Source organism: Nelumbo nucifera, chromosome 2, assembly GCF_055504915.1.
Source record: "Nelumbo nucifera cultivar China Antique chromosome 2, China Antique-T2T, whole genome shotgun sequence".
Taxonomy (NCBI): Eukaryota; Viridiplantae; Streptophyta; class Magnoliopsida; order Proteales; family Nelumbonaceae; genus Nelumbo; species Nelumbo nucifera.
In genome coordinates, this window is record NC_142650.1 from 87,157,404 (window position 1) to 87,173,909 (window position 16,506).

General features: G+C 37.1%; 1 protein-coding gene and 1 pseudogene across 1 annotated transcript in view; one reads left to right on the forward strand and one right to left on the reverse strand.

Moving 5' to 3' along the window:
• Window positions 1-1,748: 1,748 nt before the first annotated feature.
• On the reverse strand, window positions 1,749-5,956 carry LOC148802418 (SNF1-related protein kinase regulatory subunit gamma-like PV42b; annotated as a pseudogene).
• A 930-nt stretch (window positions 5,957-6,886) lies between these two features.
• RECQ4A (DNA helicase (RECQl4A)) overlaps window positions 6,887-16,506 on the forward strand; it is a 69,444-nt gene continuing 59,824 nt past the window's right edge. The window contains exons 1-4 of the mRNA XM_010271117.3: window positions 6,887-7,024; window positions 13,948-14,031; window positions 14,127-14,300; window positions 16,422-16,479. Coding sequence (XP_010269419.1) covers window positions 14,009-14,031; window positions 14,127-14,300; window positions 16,422-16,479 — 255 coding nt within the window. The 5' untranslated portion in view covers window positions 6,887-7,024; window positions 13,948-14,008. The remainder of the gene's footprint in view (window positions 7,025-13,947; window positions 14,032-14,126; window positions 14,301-16,421; window positions 16,480-16,506) is intronic.

The window sequence follows — 16,506 nt, forward strand, 5'->3', positions numbered from 1 at the left end:
TTTTTCTATATTTTTTATATTTTAAAATTTGTATTATTTATTTATGACATTATGAAATTGATGATTTCACATCTAGGTTTATTTTAAAAATATAAAATTTCATTCTATTAATAACTATTGTGTATAGATTTATTAATGGAATTTAATGAAGATAAACAAAAGCATTTTTTATATTTCTAGATATATATATATATATATATATATATATATATATATATATATATATATACCTCAGTTTAATTTTCCTTTGGTTTTAAGTTGTATATTTGATGTCCATCATTAATAAAATTATGTCTATTTTATCATAGTTATTTTTTAACATGTCAAATATATAATAATAGAAATGTGTCCAATTTTTTTTTCAAATTTTAATTTTTTTCTATATTCTTTATATTTTAAAATTTGTATTATTTATTTATGACATCATGAAATTGATGATTTCGCATCTAGGTTTATTTTAAAAATATAAAATTTCATTCTATTAATAATTATTGTGTATAGATTTATTAATGGAATTTAATGAAGATAAACAAAAGCATTTTTTATATTTCTAATTTGTATTACTAGTAATTAAGCACATGCATTGCACGTGATAATTTTTTCTTCATATTAATTACTTGAATTTTAGATATATAGTTAAGATAAAAATTGAAAATTAACAAAAATAACAATATCATTAAAAATAAACTTAAATACTTGTACCAAATAATAATAATAATAACAATAATAATTATCATTATTATTATTATTATTGTTATTATTATTATTATTATTAAATTTTGTGTTCCATTTATATCATAAATAAAAATAGCTTTTATTTTAACAGTTATTTTTAGGGTAAATTTCTTAAACTACCCTTATGGTTTAGCTAATTGACTAACTCTACTCTTACTGTTTCTGACAATTGACTAAGTGTACCCTTAACCGTTAAACATGGACAAAAAAGGTAAAATGCCCATTATACCCCTATACGAAATTACATTTTTATCCCTGCTTTTAACTTAACTCAATCCCTCTGACACTTGGCCCATCTGTCGAAAGAGAAGAGAGGAGTGACATCCATCGACGGCTCGACGCTGCCATCGCCACCGACGGCGATCGCTGAAAATACTGAACAACGGAAGTCTGACGGAGGTCGATGAGTTTTTTCTCCTCTGCTCGCCAGTCTTCGTCCTGATTGGAATCACTTAGCCAACTTTTTTTCTTTTATTTTCCTCCTTTCCTAAAATAAATGGAATTAGATTCTTCGATTATAATCGTGAAAATGTCAAAGTCCAAATTCCCTTTCTATAGTTCTTTCTTTATTTCTGTGTTCTTGTTGCTGCAGTTGTAGTTTGTTTTGAGACTACAAGCAAGCAAAGGGTGGTCCAGAAGTTGAAATCAAGAGAACCCAGATAATAAATCAAGCATGAGAACCCAGACAAGAAATCAAGACCAAATCCCGTGCATGTGGGAATCAAGACTGTCCAATTAGAATTTGGGTTTAGCTTATGCTAGGCAATTAGACCAACTGTCTATTTGGAGCAGTTGAAGGTTTAAGCTGGAATCCATACATGTCAGAATGTGCAGTAGGTGGAAGATGAAGAGTTTGATTTTAACTTCAAAATACTACAACTGAACATCGTCCCATTATATAACTCTAAAAATTTTCACTGTGCTGCATTCCTTACTTCCAGACTTGCCTGAGAAACATGAAATTCCAGACAACTCACAACCTACTCAGGAGTCAGTATGTACATTACAGACACTCATGTCGCTCCAAATTCGGACAACAATGACTCCCTTATCACTCGAATCATGTCTGCTAGTGATACAACTCATGTAAGCAAACCCTGTTGGTCTACAACCCACACTCGGTGCACATGTGCACCAACAGCCTTGTTAATAACTTCAGAAAGGCTTGAATTGGCGTAGCAAGTTACCAGTTCTCTTGCCGAATGGCCTAAATCACCCGCAAGATTACTGGGGACTATTGATATATGCTCTATGAACTCTACAACACTAATAGACAGCCATGACTGTAGTAAATAGGAATGGCAATTTCCCTCGTAAAATTGGGGCCCTGCCCCACCCTACCCCGAACAGGGCGAGTTTTCCCCGACTCTAAACAAGGACGGGGTGGGGACGGGAAAAATAACTTTTCCCAAAACCGTGTACGGGGCGGGGATGGGTTTTGTATATAATTCCCCAAACCTGCCCCGAATCCGAAGGTAAATTAGTAAAATATCTCTAGGTTTAATATTGATATTTAAAATATATCTATTTTTTCCCTAAATTTTTAAAATCCTAGGGTCCCATAATTTTATTTTTGAATTACCCCAAAAGTATTATAATTCAATTCTAAAATACCCCCAAATTCCTATATCCTATGTATAAATTGTCCATAAAATAGATAATTTTTAAGTAATTGCCTTGGAGCGGAGAAAATTCAGGGATTCCCTATCCCCGATGGGGAATGGATGCCCCACCCCGAACCTGCCCCGCCACCGGGGATGGGGTGGGTACGGGGCAAGGTATCATGACTTCGGGGCTGGGACGGGGAGGGGGTGCCCCCTCCCAAACCCGCCCCATTGCTATTCCTAGCAGTAAAGCAATTAGGCATCCCCTCAGATCACTTGGAGAGAACGTTCCTATAAGTTTCCTACCTTTTCCCTGCAATACAGTTATACAGGCAAATGGCAAGTCGGTGCTGGAGAAGTAGAACAGCGTGAAGCAGAACTTAATATAAGAAGCAGCTTGAGAAGACATACATCGATAAGCTGGGTGTGATCTTCTTCAGTAGCATCTGAAGCTTCAACAATTGGAACATCATTAAGGGAGGCAATCTTCATGCATTTAATATCTTCTATGACTTTTGCCCGGTTAGTTAAAGCAAAAACATTTTCAGCAATGACCTTCAATTCCCCAACATTGCGTGATAAGATATTCCCCATCTTAGAGCTGTGCATCCTCAAAAAACTCAAAACATCCATTTGGGTGTGAAGGGATGGGATATCCATCACATGGACGCCCAAGTCTTGCGGAATGGATAGGGTGAATTTCAAAAATTTCTCCTATCTTTGCAAGGAATCGAATTCCCTGTATTTAGAAAAACATGTTTTTCAATGATCAATCTTGAATCAAGAACCAAACCAGATCTGAACCAAAAGGAGTAGGAGGGAGGATGTACCTGATACAGATAAACAATATCTCCCAATGGAGGTGTTCACGCCCAAGGAAGGATCCAAAATCTGCTCCCACTGAAGATGGCGCAGTGTAGGATGGAACAGAATCAGCAATGTTCTTCCAAAAGAACATGACCCTTCGCAAGAATCAACTGGATGGCTTGTAAGTACAGCTCCAACCAATCTTTTCCCAAAAGATTGGAATCAATATCAGATCTTGACTTCTCCCAAGAACTGGAGATCGAACTGAGGGTGATGGCGGCAGCAGGAAGGAGGCAACAAGAGAGAATTCGCAGGGTGCAGAAATCTCTCTTCTTGTGATTTTCAGCTCTGAAGAGGATTGAACATCAATCACTAACTGTATCACCCCTTTCTTTTTTTCATAATCTTAAAGGGATCAGCTCCTAATCCCATTAGGAGTTGCTAATCCAAATCATATTTGGATTAGAAGTCCCTTTAAGTGATAAGGGATAACCCTTATCTTATCTGCAGATCAGATCAGCCATCTCCTAATCTAATTAGGAGGCTTCCAGATCTAAATCTCATTTAAATCTTGGACTCTCTAAGTGGATAGGGTCTAGGCCCAATCCTATCAGTTGATCCATATCAAAATTTGCCCCTTTTAATTGACTGATAAAATCAGCCCAGTTCGAAATGGGCTTAAGGCCCATTTAAGGTTATGTACTCACTTAGCCTTCCAAACTGCTACCTAGTTGGGCTTCCTTGTATGGCGTGAGACCCAAACATTGATCTACACATCAGCCACATGGGTTCAGCCCAACCTTTATTACAAGGCTTGGTCGAATACACTGTTATGGACAGTGCACCCCCTGAAACCCATCTTATGGGCTCTATGGGCCCAACACTTACCCTAAGTGGTCCCTGGGCCAAGCCACCTTGTAACACCCAGGGACTGTGGGCAGATGCAAGATTAGCCCATCAGGTATTATCCTCAATGGTTTTACACTTAACCTCTCAGCCCATAATGATAAAACACTGCCCGACAAGGGAGGACCTCTCCCTCAACTGCAAGGAACAGTGTTGCACTCTTCGCTTACATGGATCCCGGGAATTAAAACCTTTTGCAAATCATTTCGAAACCATAACATATATATATATCTTTATATATAAATATATTTTGAAAAACAAAATCTCAACAATTGAAATCGGCTACTAGCAGTCTTGGTTTCCATCAGGGAGAGTGCATCCCCGATCATTACCTTTGTCCGACAAAGGGGCTGATCCTGTCACTATGATCACCCATTCAGATGAATTCTCGGACTGTCCCAACATACCCAGGTTTTGGCCCTCGCTAAGGATCTCACTGATTGGTACATCAAAGGCAATCCAATCCAACACCTAGTGCAGTATCATAATCGAGTCTAGGGGTCAGGTGTAACTTTCTAGTTTTGCTCATCTATCTCCAAGGTCCAGGGCACTACTGGAAATCTGGTCCAGTTCAGAGGTTCTATTAATCCTACACTGCATGTGCTTCGGGTCTCACCCTGGTAGCTGAGACAAGCCACCCCAACAGTTGGCCGCACACCAGTGTCAGCCTTGGCAGGATAAATCTCCCCAGACTTACCCAATGGCTGTGAACATTCTAAACTAACACAAGTCTCATTAAGTGTCCAGTTTAAGGGTATTACACAGAAACACACCACAGGAACATAAATAAAATGTGTACTTTATTCATTTACAATAAATTCATATGTACATAATTCTGATTGAAGCTAAGGGCATACAACTGTCTAACTGGGTGAGCATCCAATAGCTACATGCTGATTCTTTCAGCTCTGCTTCGGAAATGTTCTTTGAATGACCCTCCACTGGAACGAAAGCACAGTGGATTCCGAGCTTATCTAATCCGGAGAGCTTCTCTGGGATCTTGCCAAAAAGCTCATTCCAGCTACAGTTTAAAGTTATCTCTAGCGCCGGAATTTTGCCCAGGCTCGGTGAAATCTCTCCTATGAATTGGTTTCTACCCAAGTCAAGGAGCTATAGTTTCGTACACGAGCTGAGTTGTGACGGGATTGAACCTGAAAATTGGTTCTTTCCAAGGATGAATTTGCTAAGCGACGTTAGCATCCAAGATTACTCTCCTTCTATCAACTCCTTGACTTAGGTTCTGGCAACCAGATATCTCCAACAGTATGACCCCGCAAACTAGTCAAACTGAGATCCAATAAACTCAAATTGCACAGCTTCCTGATTCTGGCGGAATAGGACCTCTGTATTGTTCGACAGTAGCAACAAATTGTTTAGATTCTACAACTCGAAGATTCTTCTTGGAATCAAACCTCTGTATCTAATCTCTCTCTCCGAGTCTTCGTTCAGTCGTTCAAAGTTCGTTCACATTCAAAGTCCGAACTTCTCTGCAACTCTCTCTCTCCCCATCCTATTCATTCTCTCTCTCTCCCTCTCGTCCCTGTTGTAGCAGCGGCGGACCTCTCCAGCAATGCCTCTCTCTCTCTCTCCTCTTCGTTCTCCCTATTTTCCTCTTCCTTCGCCCCTCCCAGATCTACAACTCCCACTGTTGCAGAACGAAGTTGGGCGAGCAGAGGAGAAAAAAACTCACCGACCTTCGTCGGACTTCTATCGTTCGGTATTTGCAACGACCGCCGTCGGTGGCGATGGTAACGGCGATAGTAGCGTCGAGCCATCGATGGATGGCGCTCCTCTCTTCTCTTTCGACAAATGGGGTGAGTGTCCTAGAGGGATTGTATTAAAAAGAGGGACAAAAATGTAATTTTGCATAGGGGTATAACGGGCATTTTACCTTTTTCATCCATGTTTAACGATTAAGGATACACTTAGTCAATTATCAAAAACAGTAAGGGTACACTTAGCCAATTTTCAAACAATAAAGGTAGAGTTAGTCAGTTAACTAAACCATAAGGGTAGTTTAAGAAATTTACCCTTATTTTTATTTAATATGATGAATACATAACCTTAGAAATGTTCTCAAATGTTTTTGACAAAAATTTTGTACATTTTCATTTTGTGTTTTATCTTTTTTAAATATTTATTATTCATTATAATATCATGGGTTTCTTAGAAAAGTTGGATCATTGACCCACCATCTAGATAAGAAAATAGCTTTGCTTTTGAATTAGTTTTAAATTAGGAAAAATTATAGTCAGAATCGGTCATACATTTAAAATTAGGCAACAAGTTTGACAACCAGCTCTATATTTCAAATTATAAAAACCCTTGCAATGTCATCAGAAGCTTATGTGGTTATTGCCAACATGAGACTCTTAATCCAATAACAAAAATCTTATATTAAAATTGCCCTTTAATGCTGGATGATTGGAAAATAAGAATTTAATTTGCTATAACAAATACTTATTTACTATAAACATTTAATTTTATTTTTAATCATATTGTTACTTTTACTAATAGTTTAAGAGAATTACTTTTTTTCTTGATCCCATTTTTTATTATTTGGATTACTAGTATGGTGAGGTCCAATCTCTGTTAAGTGTTTCAAGCCTCGTATAGATTATGATTATGGTTACAAATCATCAACTTCCTAATATTTGTAGTAACTACAGAAATGTGACCATCGATCTAAATTTTGTAACCATAATCAAAACAATCGGCTTGGTCCATCGGTTCAGACCCGACCCATTGCATCTCTAGCCCTAACCGATGCACAAGGCGTTTCTTCTGTTTCGTTAATTCTGACCTCACTTATGTCGCATGATTCTCACAAAATCGAGAAAAGTAGGAAAAACCTCGCGCCACCATGTCCCGCGCTAATTTAAAGACCTCCACCCCACCCGCCATCCCTCCAAGAGATGTTCCCTCCTTTGTTCGACTGGTTTATTCATTCAACGAGAAAACTTACTATCAAGGTTAGTTTTAGTCCATCTTTTGTCTATTTAACCCCTTTATTTATATTCTTTGTTCCTTACATGAAATTTATAATTATTTCTACGTTCATTTCTGCATATGCACCTATTGTTTTCTTCCTATCTAATTGTGGGATTTCTCATTGCTTGTACCTTCACGTGTTAATCTATGGTTCTGCTCATAACCCCATAAAAACAAATTCCTGGGCTCCTCGTAGAATGTAATGTAGCGGGTTGAATGTTATTTTTCTTCTCTCTGAACCAGTTTTAGGGTTCACAATGCTCCCAGTTAACAACGTAGCTATTCGTATTTGCTTTGGAGGCTATGCTATGCGGTAGACTCAGAATGGTTGTTTCTGCATTGAGTTATGAGGTATTGTATTTATAGTCTTGCCATCATTTAGGTATTAAAGTCTACTCTTCTGCAATTAAAAAAGGAAGAAAAAATGCACAAATAAGTAAGATGGGAAGCCATGGCAGATAAGAAATTGCATTTAAATAAGTAAACACTTTTCTAGTGGACAAAAAGGATATTTCAACAGTTTAAAAACAATAATTGGAAAGTAGCAAGGAATAGGAAACTAAGAAATAGTTATCAGATTCAGGATCCATGTTCATAAGGCTAGGTGCTTAGCCCTTGTTTGCATTAATTATGCATAAGTTGGTAAGCACTTTTAGGAGATCTTATGGAGTATGCTGTTTTCTGATGACATAGTATTGATTGATGAAACCAGAGTGGAATCAAATGCATAATTGTAGTTACAAAGAGATGCATTTAAGGGGTTTTAGGATGGGTAGGACTAAAAAGGAATATATGCAATATTTATAAAAAAGGAATATATGCAATATTTATAAAAAAGGAATATATGCAATATTTATAAAAAAGGAATATATGCAATGTAAACTTAATTATAACACGACTTAGAACAGGCTACGGTAAGGATTGAAGCTATGAGATGGGACCTCCTTTCTTACCTTGGTTCAATAGTTTATAAGAGGGAGAGATTTAGATGGATATTACCAATAGAACTATAGTGGGATGGGTGAAATAGAGGGATGCATTTGGAGTGTTGCATGATCATAGAATACCACTCAAAAAGGGTACAACCAGAAGTTGTAATATTTTCACTGTTATCCATCAAAAAGAATTTATAAAATGGCTACAAGGATAGCATTGCTGTATTGAGTAGGGTATTGGGCAATTAAGGAACAATATTTCTGAAAAATGTGTAGTAGAGATGCTGATGTAAGATGGGAAGGAGAGAAGTCTTACAATCTTCATGTAGTGGTACAAAATGGAAATTAAGGATCTAGATTATAGGAGGAAAATATTACTGATCAAAAAGAAAAAAATTATAGGAGGAAAAGATTCACATCTAAACAGAGGAGAGAAAGAGAAGAAGTATAGTGCATTTGGAGATAAAAAAGAGAGAAAAGGGGGAAGAGTGAGAGAAAGATCAGTCTCTTAAGAAAACTTTTATTTCATTAATTCATGTATAAAATTCTAATTACAATGACTCTATTTGTAGATTTGACATAATGGCTTCTATTTCTCTTTTTATACCCCAATTTCAACTAGGAAGTAGACCCAAAATTCCACCACTAAAATGGTCATAACTCCCTCAAAAAAATGTTGGACTTACAATCAACTATAGTGTATAGAGACCAAATTGGTGCCTATCTCCGAATTGGTGTGTCCTTTGTAAAGCTCAAAGTGAGGACTGTTACCACTTATTGATCTCTTGTTCCTTTGTTGCAGCTCTATGGGATTGGATTTTTGGGCTGTTTGAGAGTAGGTTGAACCTACCATCTGATATTAGTTTGTTGTTTAGTCCGTCTACTTTTGAGTGGCATACAAAGAGAGGGAGAATTATGTGGAAGGGTATTAGAGCAGTAATCTTGTGGACTGTCTGGGAAGAAAGAAACACCAGATTTTTTCTGAAAAGGAGCGTGTCAAAAGTTAAGGACTGTGTTTTGACAAGGGCAATTCAGTGGTTGAAAACATTAAACCTGTTTGATAGTTATTCCCTCGATGACCTGTGGAGGAATTGGTTAGCAGTAGCCAATACTTCTACTAGGAATAACAGACTTTTAGTACAATGGGAGCCAGTTGGGGAGGAGTTTGTTAAGCTGAATTTTGATGGGAGTAGTAGAAGTAACCCTGGACCCTTGGGTACTGGAGGAGTTATGAGAAATAAAGACAAACTCTATAAGGGCTGAATTACTTGCTGCGGTACAAGGTATCTAGCTTGCAAACCAGTTAGGGATAGAACACTTGCTTATCTCAAGTGGTGGTAGGATGGCTGCTGAATCCGGACTCTGTGATTTGGGGCTATAGAGACCTCTTTAAAAAAGTCAAATGGCTAACAAGAAATATAACAGTCAGAGTCCATTGGGTAGGCAGATCAACAAACTCTATGGCTGATTCACTTGCTAAACAGGGGGTTTCTCGGGACTTTATTTTGGGCTACCTTTTTATCATGTTCGTCTGATCTTGTAATGCTGTAATCAATCTTAAAGGAAAGGTCACATCTCGTGCCTTTCCTTGGGTCGCCTGTAACTCTTATTTTCTGGATTAATAAAAGGACTTTTAGCAAAAAAATTGACCAAGTTTGGTCATTTGACAACTAAAGTTATGCTTTAAAAATAATAGAAAATTGAGTGAGTGGGGGGAAATATGAAGTTTTTAGGACAAAATCACCCTTTTGTTAAAAACAGAATCCACTGAATCTATAGAACATTCATGTTTCATTTGTCTGATTCCATCCATTCAAATTGCGGCCGGTTGGAAGCATCTCCAAGTTTAAGTTTGACTCCGTCCATTCAAATTGTGGCTGGCTGGAAGCATTGACTCCATCCATTCAAACAACTTCAAGAAGCATTGATTCCATCTAGTTGGGAAGCATCAACTTGATCGATTCAAACTGCAGCTGGCTGGGAAGACTCTATCTTCATAGCAATATCCTTCCTGTTTTGAGTTCGAGTGATTTGGGGTCCCATTCTTCATCCAAGTTCGAGTTCAAAATTACTGTTTGATTGTTTGTCTTTGTTGAAATAGTTTATTTTATATTTATATTCTTATTCTGCTTAGTTAGGGTCTGTTTAAAGTAGTTCTTTTATTATTATTCTTGTACTTTAATCTTAGCAGGGGCACAAGGGTCTTTTCCCTTTTAATTATGGTCGCCCTATAAATATTAATGTAATATGGCACTGCTAGATTGAAGTTTGAGTTCACCAATCTTCTTTCTTCTCTTCTACCTTCTCCCTTTTCTCTCCCTTCCCCTCTTCTTTTGTTTATTGCTGTTAAGATGGTATCAAAGCAATTCTACTGGATTTGAGAGCAGATCGAACAAGGTCTTCCCCTTCATCTTGCTGTCTTCTTTAGACTGAGAACAAAAAAACTGACCTACGACTGATACAAGTCTTCTCCTAAAAACTTGATGAAGCTGGTCTGCTGAATGCTGTCAGAAAAAATTGTGAGGTTTAGACCTCTTTTCTTGGATCGTGTGAATCTGTACCTGTGAAAGGGATGCCTGTAGGTCACGGATGACCTGTTATTTCCAGTTTTTGGTGTGACTACAATATTCTAAGGATCTTTCCGGTGGTTAATGCACTTAGACACTCTTGGAAGCTTGGTAGGCTGGACTGTTAATTCCGTACAGGTCTGAAATCAATCTAAACCTAATTTTTTTGGAGAATCGGTGCTGGTCTGTGTTTAGTTTGTGTCCAAACTGAACTGTGCATGTGGACTGCTTATTTGGGGTGCTTCTAGGATTTGTTTTTTGGTGTTAGGAGGGATCCTAAGTTGTGTGTTGAAACTAAATAGTGTCCTTAACCATGTCCTTTGAGAATTCTACAACTTCTGGGGTTTCAGGAGGTCAAAACGGAATGAGTGAGGGGGGGGGGTTGGATATGAGTTTTTCTATGGCTGTAATTCCCCTTTGATGGACTGAACTACCTTGAATGGTCTAGGGGAATTAAATTCTGCATTACTGCTAGGGGGAAAATAGGATATATTAATGGTAAAGTGAAGGAACCTAAGACTGGAAGTGCTGAATATGATAGGTGGAACCAAGAAAATAGTATGGTGATGTCATGTCTCTTGGTTTCCATGCTGCCACAAGTAAGGAAAATATTCATGCAGGCTGAAACAACTTGTGAAATATGGGAACAAGTGAAATCTACCTACTCCGAGTAGAGGCACTTTGCCAAGATATATCAATTGCAAGCTGATACCTCCACTTGCAAGTAGGGGGAGAGAAGTCTCTTAGTGTACCATTCAGATCTGACATCCATATGGAAGGAATTGGATTATTACTAAAATGTGAATTGGAAGTGTGATGAAGATGCAAGGGCCTACATGTCACTTGTTTCCCAGTAACGAGTGTTTGCTTTTCTTTCGGGGTTGAATCCTACATATGAGTCTATTAGGGTACAGATCTTGGGAAGTAAAGACTTACCCTCAGCTTAGGAAGTTTATGCCTTAATTCAATCTAAAGAGAGTAGAAGAAGTGTGATGAATTGTGTAGAGGGGGAGCCGATTGCTCTAGTTGTCCGAGGAGGTACAACTCAAATGTCGGAGGCTCTTTTAAGAAGGGTGATTCACAAAAGATAGTGGATGACAAAGACAAACTTTGGTGCACTCACTGTCAGAAGACCAGACACACTAGAGACACATGTTGGGACCTCCATGGGAAGCCTAAATGGGCTTAGGAATTGAGTGAGAAATCAGCATCTGATCAGAGTAAGAAGCCAATCCAACAGAATTAGAAGAAATATAACTCAACAAATATCTCAAGAGACTAGTCCCATGGTACCTTAGGAGCGGGCCCCTAGTTCTAACCCCAAGGAAGAGATTATCATCTCTTTTCGTGATCATTTGGAATTATATGTTAGGACACTTCGCTAGATGGATTCTGGCCCTACTCCTACCTCCTTTGCGTCTACATCAGGTAACACTACCATTGCTTTCCATGTGTCATCTCATACTTCTGATTCCCACTGGATAATTGACTTTGGAGCCTCAAACCATATGACTGGTAAGTCAACTTCATTTTAGGCGTACAACCTCCTCTCTGGGAGAGATAAGGTGAGACTGGCTGATGGATACATTCTCCACCATAGCCGGCCAAGGATCCATATCTCTTCCACTCGGTCTTACACTCTCTAATGTTTTGCATGTTCCTTAATTACCTATCAATTTACTTTCCATTAGTAGTATTACTCACTCCTTGAATTGTCTAGTTACCTTCTTTCCTTCTTCGTGTGTTTTTCAAGATTTGGCCTTAGGGAAGACGATTGGTAGAGGAAGCATGGTGGATGGTTTCTATGTGTTGGAGAATAAAGCTGGTCTTGTGGCTACAGAGCATAGTTTCCAAGGCGCCAAGGCGAGGCTAGGCGATAGGGGGGCGCTTGTCGCCTAGTCGCCTAGGCGTTGGATTTTTGAAGTAAAAAAATACATATCCTAGGGTAGTCCCCTAGGTTCCATAACCATCTTTCTTTAATAACTATCCATAATTTTCATAAGAAAATTATAAACTTCATGTTTAAGTTTAGAAAATCAACATATTTATGAGAAGAAAAAGAAGAAAAAAAAATGGGGACTGAACCCTATTTTTGTTATAGGAAAAGAAGAAAAGAAAAGGTGGAGGAAGAAATGTGTTGATTAAACAAAATTTTACGTTTTTCCCTTGCTTATTGGTTTAGATTTTGAAGTCTTTGAGGGTTCAATGCAGCTGTTAGTGACGTTTGTGTTGATTAAACCCTGACAAATAAGAAAATAATAAAAAGAAATTAGTTTATAAACACAAAAAATGAATATTTTTGTTTAATAATGTCTATTTTATAGTTATAATCTCAAAAAAGCAACAATATAAAAGTATTTTATAAGACAATATACAAATTTGCTTGGCGATTGGGCGAGGTGAGCCTCCAAGGACGCCTTGTCGCCTAGGCGTCGCCTTGACAACTATGCTACAGAGTCTTTAAGTTTATTTAGTGAGAGTCACGCCTACTTATGACATAGTTGTCTTGGCCATCTTTCTTTTGAGTCATTAAAACTTATTTTTTCAAAGTTATTTAAGTCTTTGTCAGTTAGTGAGTTACAGTGTTAGACATGTCAATTAAGCAAACATTGTAGAAGTTCTTTTCCTTTAAGAAATAAAAGATCTGAGTTTTCGTTTCATATTGTCTATTATGATGTTTGGGGCCCTGTTACTCTTTCTTCTGAGACTGGATGTAAGTATTTCATTACTTTGATTGATGACTATTCTATATATACTTGGGCTTATCCTATGCTATCTAGAAAAGATTCTAAATTTAAGAATTCTCCATACAGCATTTTGGTTATTTGCTACTTGTATGCTGAATGATGAAGCATGGATATTGAGGTGATTAAATTAATTGCAAATTTTGTCATGTACAATAATTTTCATGGATTTAAGTTGTTTGTAAGTTTGGAATTTTTTTCCACATTTTGTTTTCAGCACCTATTTCAGCAATTATCACCACTCTTAGTTTTTAAATTGTAATGGAATAATGTATTCAAAGAATACCATCTACATTTTTTTGGTAATAAAATAAATGTTTATTAAAAGAAAAAAATAAATTACGAGAGTGACAAGAAATCACCCGAGAAAGGGAAAAAAAAGAAACAGGTTCAAACCCCACTGAAACCACCAAACCAAAACAAGATCCAACAAAACAAGAGGACACAGAAACCCAAGAACCCAACTCTTCAACTAAAACGGTCCACCAACCACAACCCAATTCAAGGTGCATCATGCATGTATGCTACATATAACTCAAAGAGTCTTTGAATCCCTATCTGTACTTGTCATGGTTAGTTAATGTGCTTTTTATCTGTTAATTTGTATTTACTCTAGTTTCATATATGACCAATTAAAGTATAGGATATTGCTTTGCAGGTTTGTGGTTAGATTTGGGTTTTGGTCCAGGAGTTTAATTATTTTTCAATTATGTTAAGTGATGACTAATGGAAAGTTTTCAAGGTAAGCATTAAAATTGCATACCTTTCATTTACCTTTGAGCATAATATTTCATTTCTCTCTGGCTTCTTGTTCTCATTGTTTCATTGGTCATGCAGTGGGAACAATTCAAGTAAAGATTTTAAATTAGATGCTAAGCTTCCTCGAGTCAATTGGTCACATCATGCTAATGCACACCATAATTTCTCATGCCAAAATCAGTTTTTGAGCTCAAATTTCCTTTTCTCCTTGCCAACACAAAAATCTCATGTTGAAGAGGCCCTGTGTGCTGGGTATGTATGCCATGTGACATGTGTTAGTTATAATGTCCTGTCCTCTTTTTCATCTAATTAGAATAGTTTTTACACTTCTATCTTCTGAACCATCCCTTTATTTGGATAATAAAATTTTATTTGTAAACTTGTGCAGATTAAAGTGAGAATGGAGAAGAGGAGAGAAATTGAGAGTGTTAGAGTGTTGTGTGCCTGGTGATGTCCACTTTATTTATATTAGGGTGGCATGAGAGTGACATAATTAAAGATAAAAAGACAAAATGCCCTTGCAGCATAAATAACCGTGTTACAACACTCTGTGGATTCAGTCTAGTTTGTTTTTGCCATCCACTTAATTTATTATAAGAATAATCATGAGGGAAAAAGACTCTTATACCCTTTACAAAGATAAATGTCTGAATAGAATTAGATTATACAAATGCCAACTTTACCCTTGCATAATGTAACTAAACACTCCCCCTCATGTAATTGGGCCTTGTTGACTCTTTTAGTAAGGACATCAGTTAATTGTAGCTATATGGTCTGCAAATCTACCCAGCAAGAAGTTTTTCTCTAATGAAGTGGCGATCTACCTCAATATGTGTGGTATGATTGTCTTGGGCAGGGTTGTGGGCTATACTAATGTCATCTGTATTATTAGAGATTAAGCTCATTGGTCCATCAATAGTGGATCCCAACTCTCCAAGTAAAGCTCTAAGCCACAGTAGTTGACAAACACCATGTGCCATAGTTCTGAATTCAGCATCTATCACTCTTGATATAGCAACTGCAAACTATTTCTTACCGCACCATGTGACTAAATTTTCACAGACCAGTGAACAGTAACCCGAGGTGGATCTCCTGTCTATTAGGGGTGCAAGTAGGAATGGCAACGGGTAGGGTACCCGTGCAAATTGCCCTACCCATTCCAAAACCTGCCTATGTATCCCTGATTCCAAACCCGTCTAACTTTTCCTTTCAATTTCCCAAACCTGTCCCACTCGTTAAACCCCTTGGCCAAACGTTTTCTACTAAAAAAAGTTTCTTAATGCTTATAGTGTGACTTGAACCCGGATCAATTAATGATAGCACCAAATCTCTTAGCACTACTTTAAGTCACTAAGCCATCTCACCTTTTGTGTTATTTAATGAAATAAAATAGATTTTATTAACTTTTGTGTTCATCAAAACAATCAGTACATATATATGATTAGCAATTCTAACTAAAAATTAAAAGGAATAATATTTAAATTAACATTTTATAACTAAATGAAATAAACAATCTATCAAATCCAAATTTACATCAAATGATTACTTTAATCCCAAGAAATTTATACAAATAAAATATTAATAATAGAATAATTATCTTAGTACTTAAAACTTATAAATTTGTGCATGATATATAATATAATAGGTTTATATTTATGCATCCCAGGTATCAGGTATTGGATACCCTAAAGTCAAAACTCAAATCTGTCTCAAACCCTATAGGGTTTTAATCTAAAATCCCAAACCCATCCCAAACCCTATAGGGTTTTGATAAACGGGTCCTATTAGGGTCAGGACAGGTTGGATACCCGAAAATTTCCGCAAAATTGCCATCCCTAGGTGTAAGTTAGGTGGGCTGGGCTGGGTTTAATGTTAGCCTTGGCCTAACCCTATCTCTTACAACTGAGGACTGAGCCCGGGGTAAAGCTCGAAGTACCAAAACATAGGTCCAGCCTGAGCCTAAATTTAGTACGCTTGGGCTTGGCTCGGGCTAGGAATTACATTGACATTTTAAACCATGCTTCAATACCTGCATAGTTTTACAGTTCTTTGTTCAGGTCCTTTGAAATTCATGAGCTTCTTAAAGGGTGTGGTTTAAACTTATATAGCTTAGATTCTCCTGAATTTTTTGAATGCATCTCTCTTGAAGACTGATTCTTCTATGGAAATCTGTTCTACAAATCTCATACTTATTTGCTTTCATTTGTATTAAATTATATGCCCATTATTTATAAAAATGTATGACCTTTTTTCATGCAATAAACATAGTTTTCTTGATTGCAGTAAATTGTATGTTTAATTGACTAGCACGATGACTTTATTTGGGCGTGGAATATGCTTATCTCATATACCTTCTCCATGGTTGTCTCTTAGGTCAATGGCATTTCAAATTCAAAATATTCAAAGGCTGCAGAGTTCACATATACAAAAGGTAGGCTTCAATCATTGTCTACCATTT